The sequence below is a fragment of the Harpia harpyja genome, chromosome 4 (genome assembly GCF_026419915.1).
Source record: "Harpia harpyja isolate bHarHar1 chromosome 4, bHarHar1 primary haplotype, whole genome shotgun sequence".
In the NCBI taxonomy this organism is placed as follows: Eukaryota; Metazoa; Chordata; class Aves; order Accipitriformes; family Accipitridae; genus Harpia; species Harpia harpyja.
Window position 1 is genome coordinate 54,005,016 of NC_068943.1, and position 20,483 is coordinate 54,025,498.

Here is a 20,483-nt window from a genome sequence, read left to right on the forward strand (position 1 = left end):
ACCAATCTCCCACCTCAAAATGCTTTTGTTGGTTTTTGACAGCTGCAGAAAACTCCAGGTAGCTATCAGCTGCTTCTGCCTTCAGTCCTATCTGTTTTGATATGGGACCACTATTTAACTGTAGTTAAATGCAATTCTGGCTTTCAGGTAGTAGTAGTCACCCTGATCTGTTACAAAATTACTCACTTTTTTTTTTTTTCATTAGGAGTCCAGCTTTGTTACACAACATGAGCTTTGTTTAGGAGGGGCTTCAGAGAAGCCTCTCCAGGGCAGAATGGAGACTGGGGCTGTTAAGGTCCCCTCTTCTTTCACCATCATCAGTGTGTGCAGGAGAGTCTGTTCCGCTTTATGCAGAGCCCACATGTGGGCCCACACCTAAACTACTGGCATCAGTCTCTCACTTTCTGAGCAATATGGTGGCGATTTTTGATGTGCAGAATAAGGTTTAGCTTTCATAGAAGATGGCCCAGATGCTATTAGTTACCGTAGTAGCAGTTGAAATGACTATCTGAAAACAGGTTATTGTGAGGCATATTTTGTATACCATTTATGGAAAAGTAGCATAGCCTGTCACAACACCCCAAAATAATTATTAAAGGGTAATAAAATATATCTTTGTTAGCTTCTTTTCGAAATCATTGAGAGCAATATATTATTATAACAACAACTCTGGTGATATAGACTTCTTCATATTGTCTCTTGGGAACATTCCAAAACTTTAATCTCATTATTCTTGTGAGTCTTGGGAGATAAACAAGAGAAGAATACTTGTCAGATTCCCTGCTGACTTAATGAATATAAAGCAAAGATCTTCAGATTCAGGTTGTATTAAATACAGGATTTGTCTGTAAACTGACTGTGTTTGTAAAACTGACTTAATGAATATAAAATAAAGATCTTCAGATTCAGGTTGTATTAAATACAGGATTTCTCTGTAAACTGACTGTGTGTGTAAAACTGTCTCCACAAAATCAAAGACTGTATTTAAGCCCTCAGAGAAATCCCACTCGCTAGGTTTTTTCCATTGTTAATTTCAAAACTTTTTGATTGCCAAGAAAAATATATATATTAAAATGTGAAACCATTTTATTATGAACTCAGTGTTAGAGAAGGTTTTAAAATAACAGTAGTACAGTCAAGAGCATAAATGCAGCCAATTTATTCAGGGTACTTTAGATAAGAGTCCTAACAGTAGGGGTTGGCTTACATCTGTTTTTATAATACACGGTATTGTCCTCGGTGGCTTTGTTACTCTGTGAAGCAACTTCATTTTTCACAATTTAGCTGCATTCTTTGTAATCTTTTTTATGATTGTCTTTACATCATCTTCAGCAGCAGTAATAGTTGATCTCCTAGCCTATCTGAGAACCTCTAGCAAAGCTGCTGTTACTTCTCTACAGGTCAAAGAGATTGTGGCACAGCACACTAAAGAGTGGTCTGAGATGATCAATACGCACAGTGCCGAAGAGCAAGAAATCCGCGATTTACACTTGAACCAACAGTGTGAACTACTGAAGAAACTGCTGATTAATGCTCATGAACAACAAACCCAGCAGCTAAAATTTTCACATGACAGGTGAGCAGGGCAGTGCTACCTGATAATGGTCTTGGTTTATGTCTGCTTTGTATAATGGTTTAGTTTCTTGTGTACTGCTAGTTTCTAGTTTCTCCTGTACTGCTGTCAAAGATACTGGGCTGTATGCATGGTAGAAGTAAAAGAAGTTATCATACAAGATTTAGATAGATGCAGGAATGGGCTTCTTAGCTAGTTCAGATTATCTGAACTCCATTAAAGGTAGCGGATGCGATGAACTGGTGGTAGTTTGCATCAACTGTGGATGCTTAGACTTTACCCAGGAACTTCAATTCAGAGGCTGGAAACTGAGAAGTATCAAATATGGAAAAATCCTCTGGAGTTGCTAGCAGTTGCGGACTCATGTGTTTATAGCATTGGTGATTATAAGAAAGATCTATGAAAATTAAGATCATAAAAACAAATGGGTAGCAGGGTAAGCTACGTTAGACTGACGTATTATCTTCATACAATACCCTGTTGTAATCACTGGGAATACAGAAGATATTGGCACGACACTGCTGTCTTGTTGCTTTTGTAATTAACCATCCTGCCCACCTGAAATTAAATAAAATTAAATACACATTGTATCTACAGTGTTAAAAATGGCAGTAAGTAAAGGAATCATCTTTTTATGCTATCATCTATTGTGCAAAGCAGCCTAAAAGCATATGAATGCAAAATGTGTGTGTACATACGTACATATATATTCATACATCTTTATATTCATATGTAATTGTCTTCAGCATCTTTCACGTAAAAAGCATGGGGAAAAAGGAATTAATAGATCATATTTGAAGAAGGAATGGAAATGATTTTTTAAATTTGTGAGTGAAAAAACAGCTTATCGTTGCATCAGAGAGAACACATACTGGGAACTGCAAGCTTTCCATCCAACAGAGAATTGTCCCAGCAAAAGGCTTTTAGTGAGCTCATCTTTATGTTAATCTCTGTGTTAACCCATCTATTCAAGCTGTCCTGCAATACATACCCAGTCAAAAATGAAGTCCAAAACTTGTTAAATTATAATACAAATGCATCATTCAAAAGATACTAGCCAGAGGGAGGTGCAGTACTTGGTACTGTATCTCTAAATCATACCTGGCTGCATCAGCCCAGAGAAATCACATCACTTTTTTTTAACAGTCCTGTTTTCTGTCCTATTTGAAATTCACTACGATGCTTACAAGATAATTTACTAATATATAGCCTGTGAAAGTAGGTTTTTGTTTTCTTTTCCTTACATATTTCCTTATTCTCTTAACTTTGCTAAAGGCTGTCATTGTAGCCATCTATTATATCTATACTAGGGCGAAGTTTAAATTTTTTCTTTTTAAAGCTTTTTCTTATAGTTTTTGTCTTTTGGTTTAGAATTTCTGTACCTCTACATTGTTTAAACAGCCCTATATTGTTTCTTGTAAACAGTCCTTATATTCTTAGTAATGGATCTTGCTCTCTTATTACAAATCATAGAATCATAGAATCATTTCGGTTGGAAAAGACCTTCAAGATCATCAAGTCCAACCATTAACAATGCCCCCTAAACCATGTCCTGGAGTACCCTGTCCACTCGCTTTTTGAATACCTCCAGGGATGGTGAATCAACCACTTCCCTGGGCAGGCCATTCCAATGTTTGACAACCCTCTCAGTAAAAAAATTTTTCCTAATATCTAACCTAAATCTCCCTTGCCTCAACTTGAGGCCATTTCCTCTTGTCCTATCTCCAGACACCTGATAGAAGAGACCAACACCCACCTCACTACAACCCCCTTTCAGGTAGTTGTAGAGAGCGATAAGGTCTCCCCTCAGCCGCCTCTTTTCTAGACTGAACAACCCCAGATCCCTCAGCCGCTCCTCATAAGACTTGTGCTCCAGGCCCCTCACCAACTTGGTTGCCCTTCTCTGGACACGTTCCAGCACCTCAATGTCTTTCCTGTAGTGAGGGGCCCAAAACTGAACACAGTACTCGAGGTGCGGCCTCACCAGTGCCGAGTACAGGGGAACAACCACCTCCCTGTTCCTGCTGGCCACACTATTTCTGATACAGGCTAGGATGCGATTGGCCTTCTTGGCCACCTGGGCACACTGCTGGCTCATATTCAGCCAGCTGTCAACCAGCACCCCCAGGTCTTTCTCTGCCGGGCAGCTTTCCAGCCACTCTTCCCCACGCCTGTAGCGCTGCATGGGGTTGCCGTGACCGAAGTGCAGGACCCGGCACTTGGCCTTGTTAAACTTAATACAGTTGGCCTCAGCCCATCGATCCAGCCTGTCCAGATCTCTTTGTAGAGCCTCCCTACCCTCAAACAGATCAATCCTGCCTCCCAACTTGGTGTCATCTGCAGACTTGCTGAGGGTGCACTCAATCCCCTCATCCAAATCATCAATAAAGATATTAAACAGAACAGGGCCCAACACCGAGCCCTGGGGAACACCACTTGTGACCCACCGCCAACTGGATTTCACCCCATTCACCACTACCCTCCGGGCTCGGCCATCCAGCCAGTTTTTCACCCAGTGAATAGTGCACTTATCCAGGCCACGAGACGCCAGCTTCTCGAGGAGTATGCCATGAGAGACAGTGTCAAAGGCCTTGCTGAAGTCTAGGAAAATAACATCGACAGCCTTTCCCTCATCCACTAAATCACTTGTGTTCAGTCCATATACTGTTCTATTTTCAGAGCAACTAAAAACCAGACCTGAAAATCTACATCCTGATAAATACTGAGAACTTTTTCTTCTCAGCTGTCCCAGAAGTAACAACCTTCAAAATTCTTTTTGATTTATTCATTGCAATTTAGCCTGTTTCTGCTTATTTGGGAATTTGTATGTAACCCCTAAATGTGCAGGCTGGGGACTTTGCTGTTTAAAACAAATTTAAGACTGTGTCTGAATCTATGAATATTTCAGAGGAATTTGGAATGTGAAATATTGAAATGTGAATAATAATGCCCCAAAGAGACCTTACACTTAATAATTTGTAAACTTTTTTATAGAATGTATCGTGTATGGGAATACGGATGCATTTATCTGTATAGGTGTATTTAATAGCCAAGAGACAACTCAGGTAACCGTAGGGGAAAAAAGGATCTACCTGAGAGCAGCGTGGGAGGTGGACCATGATCTCAGCATGCTGTTCTCACTGCTTCCTTCTTTGTGAGCAGAGGTAATGAGTTAGCTATCACAACAGAGGACACAGGGCTAGTAGGAAAGCTGAGTAATCTAAAATGATGTAGTTATCTGCTGTAGGGTAGATACTTTCCCTCCATGTGCGGTACAAAAAGCAGTTTGTGCTTTGAGCTCATTTAAAAACAAAGCAGAAGATAGCAGATACTACTAAAAATCTGAAGCTTATTGAACTCCAGGGGTGCTGTGCCCCCTGCATCCCCAGACTGGGTTAGCTTGACTGACTTCAATGTAGCGTGCTTGCAGCGTTTCAGAAATTGGGAAAGTGAATGTGTTATTTGCAAGCATTATGTACTCCAGATAAAATAACATGAGAGAGAAAGAAAAATTATGTGTGGTGGTTTTTTTTAATAGAAGAGATTTCTAGTCATTCAAACAATACTGGCGACATAAAATAACATGTTAATGCACTTTAATGTCATCTAAATCTATGTGTAAATTCCCAGGATAGACTTACATGCTTAAAGTATCCCTTTAAAAGATGTGTTTGTATAAATTTCAGAGTTGCAGTCAGTATGATACAATAGGAAATCAGCAGTTGAATCTTGCAGCTCATGTGCCACATATTTCAGAATCCTTTTTTTCTCTAACATCCTGTTCTTCCAGTTAACTCTGGCTACGGGCATCACCACCGCTTCTGAGCAGGAGGGCATTCTTTAACAGTGGCGTAGTGCTGCCAGCCAGGGTGGCACGGCCTGAACTTGAGACTGGAAGTGAAGCCCCACGCCAGGTGGTTGAGCAGTGAACTGACACTAGACCTTTGGCCCTGTCTTTGAGAAGTGCTGTTTAGAAACGAGGAGTGGTCCCTAGAAGTGCTTCTTGATGATTTTAAAAGGAAGATAAGATTATTCTTGTCTTCTGTTAATAATACCTTTTATTTCTTGCAAGGGGTGAAAACCCAACACACCCAGAAAAACCCAACAGCAGTGCAACTCAGAGCTAGATTATAGTTTGCAGAATAGGGAAACAGTGGCATATAGATGTGTTGGCTTTTTCAACCATATCCGTGGCCAAAGCCTCATTTTGAAATCATGAAGAGATGCACAGTAGTACTCTAATCCTCTTAACTTCTTTCACTCTAAAATTATATCTGATGCAAATAGGCTAAATCAATTTGAACACCTACACTTAACTTTTTGCATATGCTTGAGCCCAGTAATAAAAATAAATTATTTCAGTAATTTGGTGGGTTGACCCTGGCTGGGGGCCAGGAGCCCACCAAAGCCGCTCTATCACTCCCCCCTCAGCTGGACAGGGGGAGAGAAAATATAACAAAAAGCTTGTGGATCGAGATAAGGACAGGGAGAGATCACTCACCCATTACTGTCACGGGCAAAACAGACTTGGGGAAAATTAATTTAATTTATTACCAATGAAATCAGCATAGGATAATAAGAAATAAAACCAAATCTTACAACACCTTCCCCCCACCCTTCCCTTCTTCCCAGGCTTAACTTTACTCCTGATTTTCTCTACCTCCTCCCCCACAGTGGCACAGGAGGACAGGGAATGGGGGGGTTCTTGAAAATTACTTCAAATTCAGTATAGAAAATAAAAGCTTTTATTTGGAGAAAGGACTGTTGGAATGAAATGTGCTCTCAACGCAACACTTTTTAGAACCCAGTCTTAGTTTTTGCTGTGATACCACTGCTTTTAAATCTGTATTCAGGAAATGTTTCACCTTATGAACTCTTGGAAGAGAAAAAAAAGCACTGCATTTCTTTAATAAAAAATTTAAACTGTGGAAATTGTAAGTTGTGGAACAAAGTTTTCTCATGCTGCTTAATGATTAATTTCTTTTAGAGTTGAAAGAAAGCTAAAAAAGATTCAGAGGCAACTTTTCATTAAATTAAGCACTCTGTTCTGTGCCACACCCCTCCTCTTCTGTGCATACAAACTACTTAGAATTTTGGGTTAATAAGTACAATAATGGTTTAGCACTCTACTTAAGTTCATGTCCAGAAAAAGAGACTAAGGCACTGCCTTGGCTTGCAATGGGTAACTTTTAGATGCTTATGCGCTACTGGGGACTTTACAATTTGTTATTTGCTGCCTAATTTCCATATATAATTCCTGCTTAAATAAACACTCTAAGATCAGGAGCTGCAAGAGGTGGAATGCTAAGCAGGCAGAAAGCAAGAGCTAGCCTTCAGGGACGGCCTTTTTGGAGCTTGGCTGGCTTATGTGTCACCAAAAGCCTTCTGCTCACTCACAGTTCATAAGCCATTTCTGAAAGTCAGCATCTGTGCTGTTATTTCCAACAAAGGATCACAATCTCTTTTTCTTTTTGAAACAACAGGATATTTATTTACTTATTTTCTGTTTTTCTACTGCACTGGCTGAAACACTGAAGAGGTCTTCCACATCCGGAGTCAAACCACACCCCTCAGGACATTACCCCTGGAAGGTGATTGCCACCCTCCTGTTAAAGCTATCTTGTTTCACAGGAGAGGCTACAAGGTTCACTGAGTCAGAAAGAGAAACTGAACACAAGTCTGACCATGGTCTAAAACACAGGCCCAAAGTAGAAGTCTTAAAAGGAAGTTTGTCAGCTCATACCACAACTAGCAAATATTACTACGATTCATATTGCAGTCATGTTCTGAGTGCAGGATTTATAAATTTTTTAGGCAGTTCTAAAAGACAAATTGCATTTTCTCAATGGCTGATAGTAGCTTACACTCAGACAATTCTTATATACTAGGGAGAAAAGAGAGTATTTTATACCCTTTTATAACATTCAAAGTGTAAAAATGCTTTAAACTGATCTTTCAGATTATATTCTCTGGAGCAAATGGAGATTTCGGAATGCTTGCTCAAATTGTGTGAAGTCTGCCCAAAGGAAGGCAGTTTTTCTATGGTTTGTTCTTTCCTCTTCCTTAATGCTTCAGGGACAAAATTAACCACAGTGTAGAGTAGTGTCAGGAAACCAACCTCAAAAATAATTGCATCTTAGGTATTAATGACTTTCTTTGGTTCTGTCTAGGGAAAGCAAGGAAATGCGTGCCAACCAGGCTAAAATATCTATGGAAAACAGCAAAGCCATAAGCCAAGACAAATCTATCAAAAATAAAGCTGAAAGAGAAAGGTAAGTATCAGATCTCCCTTCCTGAGAAGGGAAGAATGCTGTCAAAGGGTGACAGGTGAACTCATGGATTAATTCTATTAAAACTATGCTTTTATGTATGGAAACAATGTTTAATGATTGTGCTGAATATATTTTTAGATGACCATTTTAGGAAAAATGTTGCTTTTCTTGTATTTATCCTTTCAATAAATTTAATGCCCTGATCAGGGAAATAAAAACGTTCCTTACACTCATCAGCTGTGACTGATATAGGTCTAATCACACTATTAAATTGAAACACATCTATAAGAGTTTTAATTATTGTACTTAAAGTGCATTATATTTTTCTGCTGTTGCTTTTTAAATTAAATGAGGGCTATACTGAAAAGGGAGTCTGAGGTTTGGTTCTAGTTGTAGTTAGAATAACTGGAGAGGCAGCATCACTAAAATGACAGGAGATGGTGCAAAAGAAAGGCTTTCTCCCTCATCTACAACTCCATCTACACGGGGGAGAGGTGAAACAGAAGGAAGGAGTGCTAAGTGATGATAATCAGTGGAGCAGATGATGGAAGATAGGAGTGAAGAAGCAGGAGATATACTCCACAACAGCACACATGTTGCTTCTCTACTCCTGAACTGAACTGCAGCTCTCCCCCTCATTATGTGCTGGCATTGGAGACCTGGCCAGCACCCAGGCTCAGCAAAGCAAGCGCACTGCTGCATTTGCAAAAGTGGGTTATTCACAGCATGTTTAGGGATGACAGCCTTAATTGACTTGAGAGAGCCAGTACTAGCTACTGAGACTTTTTGGAGGACTGATCTGTGTTATAGCTATTTTAAGTTTCTTCTATTTATCCTAAAAGTTTCCAGTTAAATAGACAAAAGCAGAGCCTATGTAATGATGTCTCACAAGCCTTCAGGGTTTCCCCTTCACTTTGGGCTTGCCATCTGGCTCATTCTTTCCTCTTTTACATTCCTTCCTTGGCACTGGGCTATTTTGGTCAAAAGGCTTGAATTTGTTCCCACCGAACTAAGTCCCTGGAGTGTTACACATTCATAGCTCATCAGGAAGACGAGTTGTAGGAGCCCTTGGTAACTGTATGTGTAGTTAATGTAAGACCTCCACTAATGACTCCAAGATAAATCTGTTCCCAGATATGAAAGCAGGCTGAATGCTGTTCTGGTTTTCAGGCTTTGCGATTAGTCTGATTCAGCTCTTTGAACTATTTTTGGTATATTTCATGATGGAAATCTTAGGAAGAGATACTTAGCAGTTAGGTATTTTATGTAAATATTAATTGTATACTTATCTTTTTGTTTAAATAACAGCTTTAAGAACCTTACAGCATTGGTAAGCTGTAACTTTACTGATGACCATCAGATGATTTTTTCCATTACTACTGTTAAGAGATGTAGGACTTTTTATATACCAAAATAAATTGAGAGCAGAGTGCAGTAAGTGATACACAAATGAATTAAACATTTTTTTTAAGTTCTGTCAACCACTCTTGAGTAAGGGAAAAAGCAAACTTCATTCACAACAGTCTTGCTCTTTTCTTTTTTCAAGTCTTCCGTCATACTGTCAATGTACTTGGAAACCTTTAAGTGTAAAGGTGCATAGGCAGAGGAGTGTACAAATTGCCATTAGTCCCACATGGTACAGACAATGAGAAACCAAAATATACCTTATGAGTTTGTGATTCTCTCTGTTTTAGCTTTTGGGTTTCTTTTTTTCTAATGAGTCTTCATGGACAACATTTGCATCTTTTTAGGCGAGTCAGAGAACTGAACAGCAGCAACACAAAAAAGTTCCTGGAAGAAAGAAAAAGGGTAACTATAACCTTGACAAAATCACTGGCCACTATTTCTGGATATTCATTTTCATTTCTTTGTGATGAGAATCCAGTTCTAGTAAACCAACAGATGTTTGTCCTTGCTTTGTTCCACATACTTGTAGTGTAAAAGATCTAACATCTGTAGAAGAGTAAGCTATTTTAAATTAACAACTATTCATTGTTGTGTATTTTCTACTTTTATGTAATATATATTATATATGTAATATGTATAATATAAATAAGTTGTTATATTAATAGCTTTTCTTAAGATTGGGTGATAAAATAGGCCTACTGTGATGTTTTGTGCCATCCAAATGGGGCAAAACAGTGTATGTATGTGTATGTTTCAAGTAAGTTTTTATTTTACTTGTTAATAATGTGTTACATTTCCCCCCATTATTTTCTCGTGCTTACAGCTGGCAATGAAGCAGTCAAAAGAAATGGATCAGTTGAAAAAAGTTCAACTTGAGCATTTAGAAGTCTTGGAGAAGCAGAATGAGCAGGTATCTTATTTTAAAGGCTTAAAAGAAAAACAAGCTAGTGAAAACAGAATCAGGCTGAGTACAATGCTTCTGAATGTAAGTCATTACCAAACTTGGGAAAATTACCTTGTTCGTGGTCACTCACCTACTTGGGGAGTTAAAATGAAGAGGTGAGGTGAATGATAAAGAACCAGATCTGTTTCAGATAAGCATGTGAAAGCTAGACTGCTTAAGCTAGAGTCTGTCCTTTCTGCTGTTCAGCCACACTGATACTTATTAGCTAGATATGACAGTCATAAAAGGCCCAACATATCCATTTTAATTACTTCTAAAAAATACCTCAAACAAATCTGTTTCCTTAATTTTGGAACTTATATTTCTAGTGCTGATTGGAAAATAGAGATGAAATATGTGCACAGAGCATCTCTGAACTCTAAGAGACAGTTAGTTTGGACTGGATTCTAGAGATGGATTGTAGCATGGGGACTTTTATCTGTACTAGTACACCCTTTGCTAATTAAAACACCTTATTATTTTCTGCTAGTTTATAAGCTTTTTTTTTTTAATTGAAAAACTACTTGGCAAAGAAAGGAAAATTCTACTCTTATTTCTGGTAGAAGCAACACTATGTTCTGAGCAGTTCCCTTGCTGAAAAGTTGAGCCAGCAGAGCTGTAATAATTGCATGGACTTGCAGTACTGCACTTCCACAAATGTAAATTGCAAGGGGAATATACCCAGCAGTTCAGTGAGATGAGAGAGAAGAGGTGCGTTTAATACCCATTACTCTCAAGGGTTCTGTACTTACTTCTTTGTTTATTAAACATTCAGAACTTGAACTCTCTGGCAGACATTATAGTATGAATTAAAGCCATCTTGCAGAGGGGGAGGGAAGAAAAGAGTACATGCAAATCAAGTATTTCCACTGTCAGGAGAGTCCTACAGCCCCAAAAGCTGCAGCCTGGTAAACTTCTAGGGGGGTGACAACATGTAGGATTGCAGGCAGCTGCTACCGCTGAGCCCCAGCCACCATGGCTCTGTCTTCTGATCATTCCACCTCCCTTCTGGACAACAACCAAAATTCCTAGTCTGTTCCCTCACAGGATTTCTGTAGACACCATCTCTAACATCCAGCATGAATGGATCTGTCAGTCAGTCTGCTCCTGAGCAATATCTGCCTGTGATCAAAAGGCAGGGGAAGCAATTGGGCTACAGCGGATCTGTAGCATCACTGTAGAGAGCATGACAGAGAACTCCCTGTAAACTGTGCTAGTTGGCAAAAAATGATGAGAGAGAGGTGTTATCAGTGGTTTCTTTCCATTGGCTTCAGAGGGCTTTGGATCCAATTTTTAAAAACATAAGGACGAGAGGGAATGATTATAGTTGTGCTTTTAATCACAATGTGATAAATACGTCACGTATAAGGGGGGGAGATTGCTGGGAAATAAGTGTGAGTCATTAAATGAGTCACCTGTTTCAGCAATTAGATACTTCCCTCACCTGGGGTATAGCTTCCGCTGCTGAGAGATGGTAGCAGGCTACGTGAGCTTGCTCATACTCCATTTCAGTGCAGAGATGAAGTCAGCTTAAATCATCAGTGATTAAATGGAGCAAGATCATTCATGTGCTGGTTATCACTTTTGTGGGGGCATGTGGTGGCCTCCACCATAGGGGTAGTCCTTAACAGCTTTTTAACTCACTCTAATTTGATCCATCAGAGCATATATTTTTATAACTGGTGTTTTGACCACTTCCTTTTAGCCCCAAAAGTGCACAAGTGCAAACCCCCAGCTGGGTCTGGTTTCATTGTTATACACATTGATGTATGAAAGCTAGTTGGATCAAGATAAAGGTGGTATTTGTTTAATGAGAAATTCAAAACATGATTATTTTTTTTCCTGATCAAACAAGAGAATAAATTTTTCATACAAGTATACAATGCAGAAAAGTAGAATTATGGGTGGAAACAGCCTTCAATACAAACTGTTATGAATTTAAATTTGTTTTGTTTTATGTATGTTTTTCTTGCATTAGTTTTTCAATCTCACTTCAGTTTTCATTCATTTAATTTGCTTCTTGTTGTATTACTCAATTTTGACATTATTATTTTTGTACAAACAGCTTTTGAAATCCTGTCATGCAGTGTCTCAAACACAAGGTAGGATGGACGTATAAGCAAACTATTATTTCAGTGTGCTTTCCTTCTAAATTAAATCATTATCATTGGAGCCCTCCTTGTAAATGCAACCATTGGGAAGTACCATTGACATAGTGAACACAATGTTAATCTTGTTTGCACACCGATAATTTGAGCCAGACACAATAGTAACAGTATTTTTGTGCTTTAGCATCTCAAATTCAGATGCATATGAACAGTGATGTGCAGAGGAAATATTTAGAGATTAACCGGTATTGTACATTAGCTGTCGTTACTGAAAGATACGCTTAGAGTTCTAATCTGTGTCTGTGAGAAGTGTCTTTTGATCTAAGAAAACTATTTTAGTGTTAACATACATATGGTTAACTGCTAATGCTGATAGTCAGACAAAGGGTATCCACATATATTAGTATGGTAATAAAATAAGTAATTCCATGCTAAGAACAGCAAAATATAGAATAGATGGCCAGAAATAGCTTTTTAGTGTCTGAAGAAAAGAGGCTTCCAGCACTTTAAAATTCACTTCAAAATCCAACACATTACAAGGTATGGCAATTATACTTACCATGTGGCTGTGCTGCTGTGGCTTCCTAAATAATCGTTACTCACAAGAAATCTCTATTAACTCCTGTCTTAGCAAGGGAAATGATTGCATTAGGCTTGAACATGCAGTTGTACGGTATTGCCTGATCTGAATTACTTGAATTGATAACATCTTGCACCACCGAGTCGGACAGCACCCACTCTAACAACATTTATTTATAGACAAATAATGAGGAAAAAAAGCATTTGTTAGGCTAGGAAAAAAATATTTTTATTCTTCTTTTACTGTATATGGTTCTTAGCCTGTCTTAGGTCTCACTAGTGAACAAGCGTCTTGAAAGCAGAGTCCATTAGCTGCCACTCACTTCATGAATTCATTGTAGCTTCAACACTGCCTTCCAGAAGGCTTGTCTTCAAGTGTTGTGCTTGTGTGTTCGCGGAAGAATGCACTGTCTGACCCAGCCTCAGACTAGCAAAACCAGGCATCCTAGTCCTATGCTAATGTGTTCTTTGAGGCCAAGTTATCTCTAATATAATTCCGTACGCCATACATTGGCATGCAGAATATTTATAGGACACTATGTGCCAGTAATTAAGTTGCAAGCCTAAAACATGCAATGTGTGAGTCACTAAGAAACAACCACAGGGTTTTGTTTTATCTAGAATTTCATTTCACACACAGGCAAAATCCAGCCAACATTTCAGAAGAGGTTGTACATATTGATTTATTTATTATGTTTCCATATTTTCATGTTAAAATTATTTCTTCATTACTTTCAAGCTTTTAACTCATTTAAATGGAGAGCGTTGATTAATTTTTAATCATATTTATGACAGTTGCTTTGCTATTATCATAATTACTTTTTTCCCCAAGATGATGATTATGAAAGTACAGGGCTAGATTTTTCAAGAAGGCATGTATATCACATCTGCACAAGCCCACATTTACCTCACAAAATGAATAGCTGTGCATCTCATTACTTTAGATCTACATCTGCCCATTTTCGTATATGCAAATACATGTTTGCACATCCAGAATAGATGACTCCTTACGTAGGAGCTTGTATAGCAATGTCCCCTAAGCAACATTTACAACTTTTGGGGGAACATAGTTCACGTAAATCAAGTCTAGTAACCATTCTTCCCTGCATGACAGATACAGAGCAGTTGCATCAAAGAAAATATTAGCTTGGTTTGCCTCTTCCTAAACCTGTCCTAATCCTCAGGAGCTTGATTGTAAAGATAGATGGGTTAGCTTGCCCTCTGGGTCAATTTATTCAGAGTCCTTAGGGTTATGGATTTAAATAACTTGCCAGATTGGGAGCCCTCAGAGAAAATGAAGAGATGCTGACTCCCAGTTCTTTAAACTGCAGAGTTTCAAACCAAAGCGCAACTTCTAATCTGTGATTGAGCCACGGGAGGAGTAAGTGTGTGTGTGTGTGTGTGTCTGTGAGAGAGGGAGAGAGAGAAAGGGAGGGAGAGGAAGGGAATTAAAAAAGCTGTCTCTAAGCAGGGGTTTCCCAGGCCAGTTACCATTTGTACACAGTGTTTTAACTGCCTGCAAAGCCCAAGGCATGCAGAGTTTATAGTGAGATCTGGCATACGTTCATTGCTGTATTTTGCACAACGCATTTGGATACAGTTTCAGGTGGATTGGTGTGTGTAATCCCATGGAGCATATAGCAATAGTCTAACCCTGAGGTGAAAACTACCACGTCTGTAATTATAAGGATCTCTAGGCCAGATGGAGATTGTTTTTTAAAAAATGTTATTTAAAAAATCTTGCCTACTGCAAGGAAGATGTTAGTTACACTGATGGATTTTTGTCATTCTTTGTCTTAATGAAAGAAACAAGTCCAGGTCATAATGAACTCTCTAAACATTTCAGGAAGTAAGACATTGCAGTACTCGCACAACAGCAGTGGAGCATACGTTCCCAAAGACATCTGCCTAGTTTTCTTCCCCAAATTGGAGCTTCTGCATTTTACCATACACTTGTTCAGAAAGTCAGCCCATGAGTCTTGGAATAGGATCAAAAATATTTCCCAAGAATTTGTAGACATAAAAATTACATCTGATTTTGAAAACAAAATGATACTGGTAAACATAATGTTATTACATATAGCTTCAGTGTGTTTTGCCTGTATTTCACTCAGACACTCATATAAAACATGCTTCATTTTGAACAAAAGCTCTAATGCAATGCTTCATGTGGTTATTTTGGATTGCAGGCAAAGGAGATGCAGCAGATGGTGAAGCTGGAAGCAGAGATGGATCGCAGGCCAGCAACAGTGGTCTAAAGCCTCAGCAAGCAAATTGAAGTTGGAGAACACAGCATCCTTAAAATGAGAGCAAAATTCAAAATAATGTTGCTGAGGTTGAAAAGTGGGCTTTTCTCTTTTTTTTTCTTTTTTTTGTTTGGGGCAGGGGGGAGGTTGGTGTGGGGTTTTGTTTTTAATATATAAAGCATAGCTACGGACCACCAAGTCTTAAGGTTTGCATTATTTCTTTTTTAACACTGGGCACTGAATTTCCTTTGTTGGATTTCCATAAGAATTTCCTTTGTTCAGAAAAACACTAATCAGAAGATGAAGACAGTTTTTTAAACCCAGTCCTGTATTCCTTTCTGTATCTCAACAGGCAGCTTGCCTGCATCAGAATTACACAATCAGAGCCTTGAAACACAACAGATATTTTTAACATCATCTCAAATGGCAACAAAACTGTAGTCAAGTCATGTTATTTACCACTTGTGTTCTCATGTGTGATATATCATGTAGAAACCCCATGCTGCCAGATCCTGATGAGCAACAACTCATCAGATGCTCAGCACCTGATGTCATCGAGCCCACTGAACTGGATCTTCTGCTAAGTCACCATAATAATCAGTATAGTAAGGAGGGAGTTGAGTTTGGCCAATTTAAAATTATATTTCAAACTATTTTCAGGCAGCAGACAGTAGGCAGTTGAAAGTTAACTGCATATATTCAGAAGTACAATATGTACAAAGTCATCGGTCAAATTCATCAGCTGTAACAGTAACTTGACAGAATATTTCTGCAGTCCAACGATGTCATTCACAAGTGCCATATCAACTCTATCATGTCTGAAACAAGCTGATATCCTGTAAAAGTTACTGCAGTGGTTAGCGTGAGGGAGATACCGTGTATTTGTGCCAAAACTGATCAGTGCTCTAAGGAATTACGTACGAGGCACTTTAAGAAAAGTTTACATCCTACATTGCTTGTATAGAAATTGCATTTTGATCCTGTTGCTGCAGATCCCAGATACTACAGTTCATTGTAACTTAAAGATTGTTTAAATGGCTTTTGGCAAAAAGTTTGTAACTGTGAAAATGTAAAAAGTATTTATACACTTCAGAATCACAGCATTGTAGAAAATCATATACATGCTGCCACGTGATAAAATTAGTCAACAAAAATGCTAAGAGTATGTTTGCATGTGATACAGATGCTACTAAGACTGTAATACCTACTATATGACCACAGTCATTCTACTAGCTGGTAAATACTGAATAAATGTATGGCACAGAATATTGTTTGATTAATTACAAAGACTTTTAGCATAACAAGGTCTCTCTATATATGTGTGTACATTAATTACGTGGGCATTCTTGATACTTGTAGTAAAAGAAAAGTACATAACTAATTTAATTTTACACAGAAGTATTTATGCAGATTTTCAGAATTTCATATCAGGAATAACCTTTTTATGTCCATTAGATATAAAAACAATTTGCTAATGTGTTAATTTGCATGTTTCCAGAGCTTGCTGTAGTTATATTGCAAAACAATGCATGTAAGCATTCCGCTTGCAAATTGTCCATGCTGCCAATTCAAAGATGACTGCATGGAAAACTGGTAGTTTAGAACAAATCAGATTCCTGATTTCAATGCACTAAGCACCAATTACTTTGTTGTATATGCTTGTACAAACAAATTCTACATATTCCTATAAACAAAATAAATGAAAAGACATAATTATGTTATTGTCAGTCCTGAGATGAAACTTTCAACTTCTCTAATAAAAACCTTAAAAATGCAAAACCTTTAGTTTTGACTGTAGTGAATTGTAGGGTGGTGGTATTACTACTTACCATTTTTTAGTAAGTTGTATTTCCTGTAAAAATGTGCATAGTGTAAATATATTTCTATCACAGCTTATTTAGTCAAAGGAGTCTTATTTCTTTTAAGTGATAGAAGAATTGTGCATCGGTCCCCACAGCGCTACAGAACTACCCGAGTACAGTGTAGCAGCACTACCTTGAGATGCAGCAACCAGAGTACAGTATAGCAGCACTACTTTGAGAATGCAACTGAGACAGAGGTCAGTGAAGTCTTTAGGTGTTTAAGGTAGAATTTAAACAAACTTGTGATGCCTATGCAGAATTCCCATTCTGATGTCACTTAACCTATGGAGGCACCTCCTGCTCCTTACGATCCATAGTGTTTTAAAGACAAGTTGTGTACTGGGAGCAGCTCTCCCTGCTCCCTAAGCTTGGCTCAGGTGCTGGAGGGAGTTGGGAGCAGCACTGTTTCCAGAGCATGCTGGACAGGATCCAGCATCTCAAACAAGGCAGTGATTTTTATTGTTTTGTTTTGTTTTAATTAAAAATGTCATCTGAAACACGGCTAGCGAAGACAGTGCTGTGAGCTGGAATTTTATACTATTGGCTACTGCAGTGGTTTCTAGTCAGTAAGGAGAAGCAAATGACAGACCAGATACAGAGGGAACGGGATGGCGAAGCATTAAATGTTACTAGTTCAGGCTCACTTACAGCCTGGCTGGAAACCACTGCCATACCTGTTAAAAGAAATAACTGGAAATGGAGGACTTGAGTTCAGCTCACATCCCTCTCTGAGGAAAATCAAACCTGCCTGTCTTAATTCCCTGGTGAGTATCGTATGCATTGGGGAATATGCTGGTTTTGGAAGGCTAGAAAATACTCTCCTTAGCCTCCTTTTGAGTCTGTACTCGCTGCTTAGCCAGGAGCAAGACATTTATCAAGTCAGAGAGAGTATGTGCTTCTGTGAAACTGCGGCGCTGGATAGCCTCAGCTTCCAGGCTCAGCTCCCAAGAACTGTTACGTATTTCATCCATTGACAATTTAGCATAAAACGCAGACAGTAATTTGAAATTAAGTGATGAATTTTGTCAGCTAAGTATTTTGAAATGCTGTTTAAGTAGTATTTGATTCAAAAACTATTTGAAGTTTGGCCGCTAATGTAATGAGGTGAGAATTTCCATTGAGATGAAATAGGCTAATCAATTTGAACATTGATAGTGAGTTAAAGCAGTTTAAAATGTCATTCCCTGCCGGGGTGATGGATTCCACTTCAGTGAAATTTCATTGAGGGAAGTGGCAGATTCGCTCTCTCTGAATCTCTTCAGATAAATTCACTGCAGTTGTGATGGGAAGGGTCGTGACACCCTGGCCTCACAGGCAGCCTGCTATTCTCTCACTTCCATTAATTTGGGGGTTGCTCATTAACTTGACTGTTTCCAAGCAGGGCGGGGCTGTTTAACCCCCACTCCACTTGAGTGCAGTCCAACTGGGTTGCCAGAGACCCAAAATACCCCTCGGGGGCCGATTTCCTTGCAGAGTCCACATGCTATTGCCCACGGGCTGCCTGTGAAGCCTGCTGCCGGTGGCAGACACATCCCAGAGCCGCTCGGCCGGAAAACCCGGCTCCCAGGGATGCGCCGGCAGTGGTCCCAGCGCTGCAGCACCGCTGTCACTGTGCTGTGTGTGAGGAGGCTGGTAAGAGTTATTGCTGTCTGGAAGCTGGGGTGGTAGCAAGGGGGCTTCAGCCTTCAGAGATACACAGGCAGTCCCCACAGCTGGGGTAAGGGCAGGTTGCAGGGCTGGCTCCAGGTGGTTCAACCTGTGACCATAAATTGGCCCTGGTCACAGTATTTCAGATCAGCTAATGCTGCGCTGGCTCCCTCAGGTAAGACCTTTCTGCTCTGTCGATGTTTTGGGGCTTTCTTGGTGTTAGGAAATCTTAGGCCTTCCCCTTTTTTGCTATGGAGAGCAGGATAAACCCAGCTCTGCAGGCTTGGAGTGAGGAATGTCACTGAAGCTGAAGGGGTTTTTTTGTTGTGCTGTGCAGCTGGCAGGTGCTGGGAAGAGCACAGTTCTGTGCTGTGGGGCTCAGGGGGCTGTGGGTCAGGCTTGCCGTTGTCTCTTAACACAGCTGGTCTCTCCCAGCTGCTCCCTGTGGTACCCTCCTACATGGGCTGGATGCAGGGGCAGCTGCTCAGGATCATATATTTATTTGGAGGCTTAGAAGCTACCTAGAAACCTCAAAAAAACCTGGAAATTAAATAGGGAGCTAGAGGAGGAAACAGAGGCTGGTTAAATACTGAGGTCATCGGTGAAAGACCTGAGGAAGCCAGGCATTAAAATCATCACAGAAATAGTCTGTTGCAGTCAAAGAGCCTCATACAGAAGATTTTTTTTTTTTCCTTTATGTAATTCCCTGGAAATATTATCTGCAGGTCAATCCTGTATCACAACTGACACAGGTCTGGCTCTATTTTGGGGAGCAGGAATGACTCCTTATTGTGAAACAGGAGAGAGAGGAGATGGCCAGAATGTAATATTTAATATGTACAGCAAGCAGAAAGGAATTTCAACAGAATAGTTAACAAAAATCGGTATGTTTCTTCAGTATCTGCTTTTATTTTTAACAAGCTATTTCCCAGAAAGAAAACCCTTCTCTGCAGGTGTGCCCTGGCAGAGAAAGGGCAGCTTCCCAGCGGCAGCTGCCCACAATCAAAACTCACCTTGTAGTACCTTGCTTTGCAAAACCCTGGACCGATTCCTCCAGACTCCTTTTCCTGAACTAGAAACGTGAATTGCTAGTGAATCCGTGTAACACCACACGCGCCAAATAGCTTCTGTCCCTTTGGCTTTTTACAAAAAAAATAACCTTGGCGGTAGGCTCCTGTTCCCCGCTGCTCCTGGGACTTGGCGTCTCTGTAAATGGTAAATATTTGGATGTGCTCTTCGTACGGGTCGAGGGTGGCAGCGCATTAAAGGGCCGTGAAAACTCCCGATGCGAGGCAGCGAAAAATGTTTTAACGTCGGCGAACGGGGAAGGCGAAACCCCGGAGCCGCGGGGGGTGGCGGTGGGGCCAGCGCTGCCCCGGGAGCAGGCGGCCGGGCCGGGCTCCGCGGCGGGCCGCGGTGCGAGCACCTCGGTCTCGTCTGCCGCTGGCAGCGCCTCCTGCCTCCGGGCGCAGCCTCAGAGCCCCCGGGGGAAACCGGCAGCTCGCCCGGACGCTCTGGGCTGGGAACGCGCCTGCTCCTCCCGGAGATCCCTCTCCCGACAAGCCGGGGGGCCCGTTTCACCCCCGCCTCCGGGTTGAGAGGGAGGAAACGCAGGCGCCGGTTTTGCAGGGAGTAAAGGGGATTGCCCGGCTCGGGACTCCGGCAGCACTACGCGCCCCGGGGCGGGCAGGGCAGGGTGCAGGCAGCCCCCCCCGCCCTCTGCTCCCCAGAAGCCGGCAGGGATGGGGTGCGCAGTGCTTGTCTTCACCCCGCCTTGCAGCCCCTTCTCTCCCCAGCGCCCTCAGCGCCGGGCCGCGGAGCCTGGCAGGGACAAGCTCTTGTCAGA

General features: G+C 40.5%; 1 protein-coding gene across 8 annotated transcripts in view; it reads left to right on the forward strand.

The window, feature by feature from the left end:
• The window catches only part of PLCB4 (phospholipase C beta 4), a 218,145-nt gene extending 201,121 nt beyond the window's left edge, over nucleotides 1–17,024 (forward strand). For 5 of the 8 annotated variants that reach the window (XM_052784069.1, XM_052784070.1, XM_052784068.1 and 2 more), the window contains 6 exons: nucleotides 1,401–1,576; nucleotides 7,744–7,845; nucleotides 9,597–9,654; nucleotides 10,076–10,162; nucleotides 12,261–12,297; nucleotides 15,072–17,024. In XM_052784069.1, coding sequence (XP_052640029.1) covers nucleotides 1,401–1,576; nucleotides 7,744–7,845; nucleotides 9,597–9,654; nucleotides 10,076–10,162; nucleotides 12,261–12,297; nucleotides 15,072–15,160 — 549 coding nt within the window. In that variant the 3' untranslated portion in view covers nucleotides 15,161–17,024. Of the gene's footprint in view, nucleotides 1–1,400; nucleotides 1,577–7,743; nucleotides 7,846–9,596; nucleotides 9,655–10,075; nucleotides 10,163–12,260; nucleotides 12,298–15,071 lie in introns of those variants that run through there. The other 3 variants (XM_052784073.1, XM_052784074.1, XR_008234723.1) reach the window with 2 other exon arrangements.
• Nucleotides 17,025–20,483: the final 3,459 nt, after the last annotated feature.